The 7,706-nt window shown below is 46.3% G+C and overlaps 1 protein-coding gene across 1 annotated transcript; it reads right to left on the bottom strand.

The window, feature by feature from the left end:
• Positions 1 to 5,977: 5,977 nt before the first annotated feature.
• LOC102435122 (putative uncharacterized zinc finger protein 814) lies at positions 5,978 to 7,432 on the bottom strand. Its single transcript, XM_006109245.1, has one exon. It carries the CDS (start codon positions 7,430 to 7,432, stop codon positions 5,978 to 5,980), a length of 1,455 nt encoding a protein of 484 aa, XP_006109307.1.
• Between the last annotated feature and the right edge of the window lie 274 nt (positions 7,433 to 7,706).

Genomic DNA, 7,706 nt, shown 5'->3' with positions numbered 1-7,706 from the left:
CTGTGCGGGAGGCAATGAATTTATGTTTCTCTCTCACATCGATGTTTTTCCAGCTCTCTCCCCCTCCCGCTGTAAAATTTAAAAAATTGGCAGTCAAGATGCATAAAATAATTTATTGGCTACAATAGATTCCTGAAGACATTGGTGCTTTATTCTCTAACATTATCTAGAAATTTTTAATATCCACAAAAGGGAGAGGAAGACACTCATCAGAGACTGAGGATTGTAAAAGGGTTGGTTAGAACAAGCCATCTCTTAAGTTCTAGATGACACACTTGAAACATATATTGACTCAGTCTTTACAAGTCTTTCTAGAGAGAAGGGAGAGTAATATTAACTAAGATAACATGTATGCATAAGATATGCTTTCTTTTTAAAAAAATAGTTTTTTTATTGATTTAAGAGAGGAAGGGAAAAGGATAGAGATAGAAACATCAATGATGAGAGAGAATCATCGATCGGCTGTCTCCTGCGCGGCCCCTACTGGGGATTGAGCCCGCAATGCACGCATGTGCCATTGGCTGGTATTGAACCTGGGACCCTTCAGTCCGAAGGCCAACGCTCTATCCACTGAGCCAAACCGCCTAGGGCAAGATATGCTTTCTTTTTTTCTTTTTTAAAATATATTTTATTGATTTTTTACAGAGAAGAAGGGAGAGGGATAGTTAGAAACATCGATAAGAGAGATCGATCAGCTGCCTCCTGCACGCCCCCCAGTGGGAATGTGCCCGCAACCCAGGTACATGCCCTTGACTGGAATCGAACCCGGAACCCTTCAGTCCGCAGGCCGACGCTCTATCCACTGATCCAAACCTGCTAGGGCAAGCTATGATTGATGTTTCTCTCTCACCGATGTTTCTAACTCTCTATCCCTCTCCCTTGCTATTTTCTTAAATATATTTTTATTGATTTCAGAGGGAGACAGAGATAGAAACATCAATGAGGAGAAGGATTCATTGATTGGCTGTCTCCCGCACACCTCCTACTGTGGATCGAGCCCACAACCCAGGCATGTGCCCACACTGGGAATCGAACTGTGACCTCCTGGCTCATAGCTTGATGCTCAATCACTGAGCCACACCAGCGAGGCATTGCCTTGATATTTTAACTTGTATTCTTTTACTCACCGCTGTATCTCCCCTTTATCAGAGACGTGTTACTAAAATTCTCCTAAGGATTCCACTTGCAAATCATCCTCCCAAGAGACAAAATATGCTTAACCAACTATTGCTAAAATGACACTAAATGGTCACACAAAAAATCGCAAGTACAACATAGTCTTCTTGTTCTTCACTTCATGTGGCATTACGCTATCAGAATGGATGTTGTCAGGTTCCGTGTTTGGTCAGCAATAAGGAGAATATCCTGGACAGGTTATAAGAGAAAACATGAGAGATTCCAGGCAAGTTCAGGGAGGGGGACCATGCCTCTGGGAACTTCAGAATATATCCCCTCTGCTTCTCTGGGTCAGTATTTGCATTTGAGCCCCGTTGGCATGGCTCGATGGTTGAGCCGCAACCTATGAACTAGACAGGGGTCCTCAAACTACGGCCCGCGGGCCAGATGCAAATACAAATATTGTATTTGTTCCCGTTTTCTTTTTTTACTTCAAAATAAGATATGTGCAGTGTGCATAGGAATTTGTTCAGTTTTTTTTTTAAACTATAGTCCGGCCCTCCAACGGTCTGAGGGACAGTGAACTGGCCCCCTGTTTAAAAAGTTTGAGGACCCCTGAACTAGGAGGTCACGGCTCAATCCCTGGGCAAGGCACATGCCTGGGTTACAGGTTTGACCCCCACTAGGGGGCGTGCAGAAGGCAGCCAATTAATGATTCTCACTATTGATATTTCTCTCTCTCCCTCTCTCTTCCTCTCTGAAATAAAAATATACATATTTTAAAATATAGTGTTTTTTTAAAAATATATTTTATTGATTTTTTACAGAGAGGAAGGGAGAGGGACAGAGAGTTAGAAACATCGATGAGAGAGAAACATCGATCAGCCGCCTCCTCCTACACACCCCCTACCAGGGATGTGCCTGCAACCAAGGTACATGCCCTTGACCGGAATCGAACCCGGGACCCTTCAGTCCCCAGGCCGACGCTCTATCCACTGAGCCAAACCAGTCAGGGCAAAAAATATATATTTTAAAATATAGTTTACTGATTTTTTACAGAGAGGAAGGGAGAGGGATAGAGTTAGAAACATCGATGAGAGAGAAACATTGACCAGCTGCCTCCTGCACACCCCCCACTGGGGATGTGCCTGCAACGGAGGTATATGCCTTTGACCAGAATCGAACCTGGGACCCTTGAGTCCGCGGGCCGACGCTTTACCCACTGAGCCAAACCGGTTAGGGCTAAAAATATATTTTAAAAAATAAAAATGTTCTAAAGTTAAAAAACTATTTAATGCTTTATTGCATATCACTTATACTTTACTATCTAAAAATTGTTAAAAATAAAAACTTAGACCTTCTCCTCAGTAAGTATGGCAGCTCCATATTGACCCCAAAGCTCTTCCGTCCTCGTGTGGCCAGCCTGGCCTCAGTGGGATGTGGCCAGCAATGAAGGGCAGATGTGGTCATTACCAGGACTGTGATAATTGTTTCTTAGGCTCATACCGATGTCAAACTGTAAAAAAACGGCTAAAGATTTCCCTGGTGGGTGTGGCTCATTGATTGGGGTTCCATCCTGTACAACAAAAGATAAGATAGGGGTCTCACTCCTGGCCAGGTCACATACCTCCCTAGGTTGCGGGTTTTAACCCCAGCTGGGGTGTGTATGGGAAACAATCGATCAATGTCTCCCTCTCACATAGATATTTCTCTCTCTCTCCCTTTCTTTTTCTAAACATATGCTTGAGTAAGGATTGAAAAACAAGGGCTCAAGATAAAAAACAAACAAACACTTTATGTCCCAATCTTTTGGGAAAGTAGGTTTGACTACGCTATATTCACTCCACTGCCTTCCTCCTTATGGTCTATACCAAGGGTCCTCAAACTACAGCCCGCGGGCCACATGCAAATACAAATATTGTATTTGTTCCTGTTTTGTTTTTTTACTTCAAAATAAGATATGTGCAGTGTGCATAGGAATTTGTTCATAGTTTTTTTTTAAAATATATATATATATTATTGATTTTTTACAGAGAGGAAGGGAGAGGGAAAGAGAGTTAGATACATCAGCTGCTTCCTGCACACCCCCTACTGGGGATGTGCCTGCAACCAAGGTATATGCCCTTGACTGGAATCGAACCCGGGACCTTTTAGTCCGCAGGCCAACGCTCCATCCACTGAGCCAGAACAGTCAGGGCCATAGTTTTTTTTTTAAACTATAGTCCGGCCTTCCAATGGTCTGAGGGACAGTGAACTGGCCCCCTGTTTAAAAAGTTTGAGGACCCCTGGTCTATACTATATACTCGATACATATAGACTCTATAGGGATCAGTATTCCCTAAATCAGTGGTCAGCAAACTGCGGCTCCTGAGACACATGCAGCTCTTTGGCCCCTTGAGTGTGGCTCTTCCTAAGCCTTAGGGGTACCCTAATGAAGTTAATAACAATGTACCTACCTATATAGTTTAAGTTTAAAAAATTTGGCTCTCAAAAGAAATTTCAATCGTTGTACTGTTGATATTTGGCTCTGTTGACTAATGAGTTTGCCGACCACTGCCCTACATAACAAAGCATGTTAAGTAATGAACATTTCCCCCTGAGTCAACAGGAATGCGGCCCAGCTCAACAGCCACATCATGGACCCCAGGCCTCTCTTTTCTTCTCTCGTCGTGTCGTAACGGCTTTGAGGTAGACATAATTAAGAGGCTACAGGAATCCACAAAACGATTGGTTGATCATTTTTATTTTTTCTGACCGTGATGGCAGCTTCCCAGGATGAACATGCCAGCGGGTCCTGAGCTCTGTGCACACTAATCGTGCAGTCACCGTCACAGACACATTTCTGGCTGCATGTTTTGAAGAGGAACAGTCCATCGAGTTGGGCGCAGTCTCCTCCAATCCCTATTAGGCCAGTGATTCTGTACCAAACACTGTGATTTTCCCGGGACCGTCTTTCAACCACTGACCACAGCCCAGCGAATGGTGGAAATCAGGGCACCTGACACTTTGAGACCAAAGAAATATATATCCCCCACCAGTGGTTCTCAACCTTCTGGCCCTTTAAATACAGTTCCTCATGTTGTGACCCAACCATAACATTATTTTCGTTGCTACTTCATCACTGTCATGTTGCTACTGTGATGAATCATCAGGTAAATATCTGATATGCAGGATGGTCTTTGGTGACCCCTGTGAAAGGGTCGTTGGACCGCCAAAGGGGTCGCGACCCACAGGCTGAGAACCGCTGCAGTGCCAATATAATCTACGAGATCTGCTCTGAGTGAAGGAACCACCATGCTACTCTCATAGGTACCTGAGGATCTCACCTGCTCCCCCAGGGTCATCGCCAAGACCCCTCAAACACAGAGCAACCAAATCAGGACCAGAAAGTCTTTCAGTCCTTCCTGGGAGGCTGTGGACAGCGACTCAAATTTGGTCAAAACTGGCCACTTATTTTTTGCCATCGCACAGCCTGTCCATAAGCAGAGAAATGTTGAGACCCCCCCCTTACAACGTTGTTCACCTCTTCATGCTTGTAGAGCCTGAATCAGGTTATACACAACCCCATACAATGAAAAAGAATAAGCAAGATGAAAAAGAATTAAAAGCCCTGGACGGTGTGGCTCAGTGGTTAGAGAATTGCCCTGTGCACCCACGGGTCATGGCTTCGATCCCCGGTCAAGGGCACTTACCTGGGTTGCATGTCCCATCCCTGGCCCCAGCCGGGGTGCATGTAAGAGGGAACCAAGCCATGTGTCTCACTCACATCAGTGTTTCTCTCTCTCTCTTTCTGTCCCTCCCCATCTATTCCTCCTTTCCATTCTCTCTAAATATCAGTGGGAAAAATATCCTTAAGTGAGGATTAAAACAACAACAACAAAAAGAATTGAAAGAGTAAGACCTCGCCCAGCCAGTATGGCTCAATGTTTGAGCATTGACCTATGAATCAGCTGGTCACGGTTCCATTCCCAGTTAGAACAAATGCCTGGGTGATGGGCTCGATCCGCAGTAGGGGGCGTGCAGGAGGCAGCCGATCAATGATTCTCTCTCATCATTGATATTTCCATCTCTCTCCCTCTCCCTCTCCTTTCCTTTCTGAAATCAGTAAAAAATATATCAAAAAATAGAGTAAGGCCTTGTCTTGGCCAGTGTGGCTCAGCTAGTTGAGCATTGTCTGATGTACCAAAAGGATGCTGGTTCAATTCCTGGTCAAGGCACATGTTCAGGTTGCTGGTTCCATCCCTGGCCGGAGCGAGTGCATGAGGCAATCAATCAACGTTTCTCTCTCCTCCTCTCCCTCTCTCTAAAATAAATAACAAAATATTTGTACAAAGAGTAAATTCTGAATTATTGTATAAGCTAACGTCATCAGCAGCAGACAGTTCCAAGTTCATACACTGGACGGTGGAATATCTCATCACAAATTGTCACCCTTGATGAACACGCAGTCATTCCTCTGCAAGCTGCAATTCATTACTGCAGCTTATCCGTATCCAAATTAGTCCTAATAGGAAAGCTGACCCCCTGGTCATTTCCATTTTGCCACAATATACATGAGACCAGAGGTCAGCGTACATAAGCACATTGGGGTGTTGACTATCGCAATGTATTTGGACCTGCCAGGTGGGAAAGGTGAAAGGAATTAGCCTCAGAATCTAGGAGCACCATAAGCAGAGAAGAAGGCCTGGGAAAGTCAGAACGAGTAAAATACTTACACTTCCAACATAAATAAAACTTATGGGGAGTCTCCCCACTGTGCGTATCCAGATATAAGAGTTTCAATTCAGACAAATGACTCCCCAAAATGTTTCCTTCTCAAGTGTTGTCTCACCGAACAGGAAATTGCTCGTTCCCAGCACACTTAAGGCCTTTCAGCAGTGTGAACTCGCTGGTGATAACGAAGTTTGGAGCCATAGATAAAAGATTTCCCACATTCACTGCACTTATAAGGCCTCTCACCAGTGTGAACTCTCTGATGGTAACGAAAGGTAGAGCTGTAGATAAAAGATTTCCCGCATTCGCCACACTTGTAAGGTTTTTCGCTCGTGTGAACGCGCTGATGATAGCGGAGTTTGGAACTATATATAAAAGACTTCCCACATTCACTGCACTCGTATGGCCGTTCGCCAGTGTGAACTCGCTGATGATAGCGGAGTTTGGAACTATATATAAAAGACTTCCCACATTCACTGCACTCGTAAGGCCGTTCGCCAGTGTGAACTCGCTGATGGTAACGGAGGGAGGCACCGGAGGAGAAAGACTTCCCACACTGGCTGCATTTGAAAGGCTTCTCTCTCGCGTGAACCCTCTGATGGTAACAGAAGATGTCACTCCCGGCAAAAGATTTCCCAGCTTCGCCGCACTCGTAAGGCCTTTCTCCAGGATGAACTTTCCGGTGTTTTCCGAGGCTACTGCTGGTGGGGAACGACTTTCCGCACTCGCTGCACGCGTAAGGCCGTTCCCCTGTGTGAACTCTCTTATGACAATGAAGGGCATAGATCCTGGTAAACGATTTCCCGCATTCACTGCACGCGAAGGGCCTTTCTCCAGTGTGAACTCTCCGGTGATAAAGGAGGCTACTTCGCCGGGTGAAAGATTTCCCACAGTCACTGCACTCGTAGGGCTTTTCTCCCGAGTGAGTTTTCTGATGGGAATGGTAGGTCGAGCGACAGATGAAAGACTTGCCACACTCGCTGCATTTATACGGCCTCGTTCCGGCGTGAATGCTGAGATGGTAGCGCAGGCCGGAGCTGGTGGTGAAAGACTTCCGGCACTCGCCGCACTCGTAAGGCCTCTTCCCCAGGTGGCCTTGCTCGTGATACCGCAGGGTGAAGCTGTTGGTGAAAGCCTTGCCACAGGTGCCGCACGCATAAGGCTTTTCTCCCGTGTGAATTCTCTGGTGGCGGACGAGCTTCCACCTGTTATTGAAGGATTTCCCACACTCGCTGCAGTCGTAAGACCTTTCCCCGGTGTGAACGCTGTGATGGCAGCGAAGGGCCATAGGCGTGATGTAAGATTTCCCACATTCACCGCACACGTAAGGTCTTTTCCCCGTGTGAGAGCTCTGATGATAACCGAGGCCCGCGATAGAGGTGAAGGATTTGGCGCAGTAGGTACACTTGTAAGGCTTCTCTCCAGTGTGAACTCTCCGATAGCGAACGAACGCCGAGCCACGACTAAAAGATTGCGCACACTCACTGCACACGTGGCTGTTCTCCCCACCGTGGTGCCGAACCCGGGGATACATAACGACGGGCTTGTGGCTGAAGGATTTTCCACATTTGCTGCACGTGGACTGCCTGGGGCCTGGATGCATTTTTCGATGCTGACTGAGGGTTGAGCTTCCACGGGAGAACTTTCCACTTTCACCGGACATGTGAAAACCCTTTCCTGTGCGGACTCGGGGGTGCCTAACAAATGAGGATTTGTACCTGGACGGTTTTCCGCACTCACTGGACGCAAAACACGGTCTTGCCGGATGGACGTTCTGGTCCTGGGCAAGCGTGCGTTGGGGGTTGAAATCTTTCTTGCTTTCTCCAGAAGGGCCTAGGCTTGTTCTGCTCTGTGGAGTTAAACACGGGGTGACTTTG

The sequence above is a fragment of the Myotis lucifugus genome, unplaced genomic scaffold (genome assembly GCF_000147115.1).
Source record: "Myotis lucifugus unplaced genomic scaffold, Myoluc2.0 scaffold_7391, whole genome shotgun sequence".
Classification (NCBI taxonomy): Eukaryota; Metazoa; Chordata; class Mammalia; order Chiroptera; family Vespertilionidae; genus Myotis; species Myotis lucifugus.
Note: the sequence above shows the minus strand (reverse complement) of the source record. Positions and strands in the feature narration are given on the sequence as shown.

Excerpts from the sequence above, each read along its gene's own strand:
- LOC102435122 (XM_006109245.1), bottom strand. The coding sequence starts at position 7,432 with ATGCATCCAGGCCCCAGGCAGTCCACGTGCAGCAAATGTGGAAAATCC.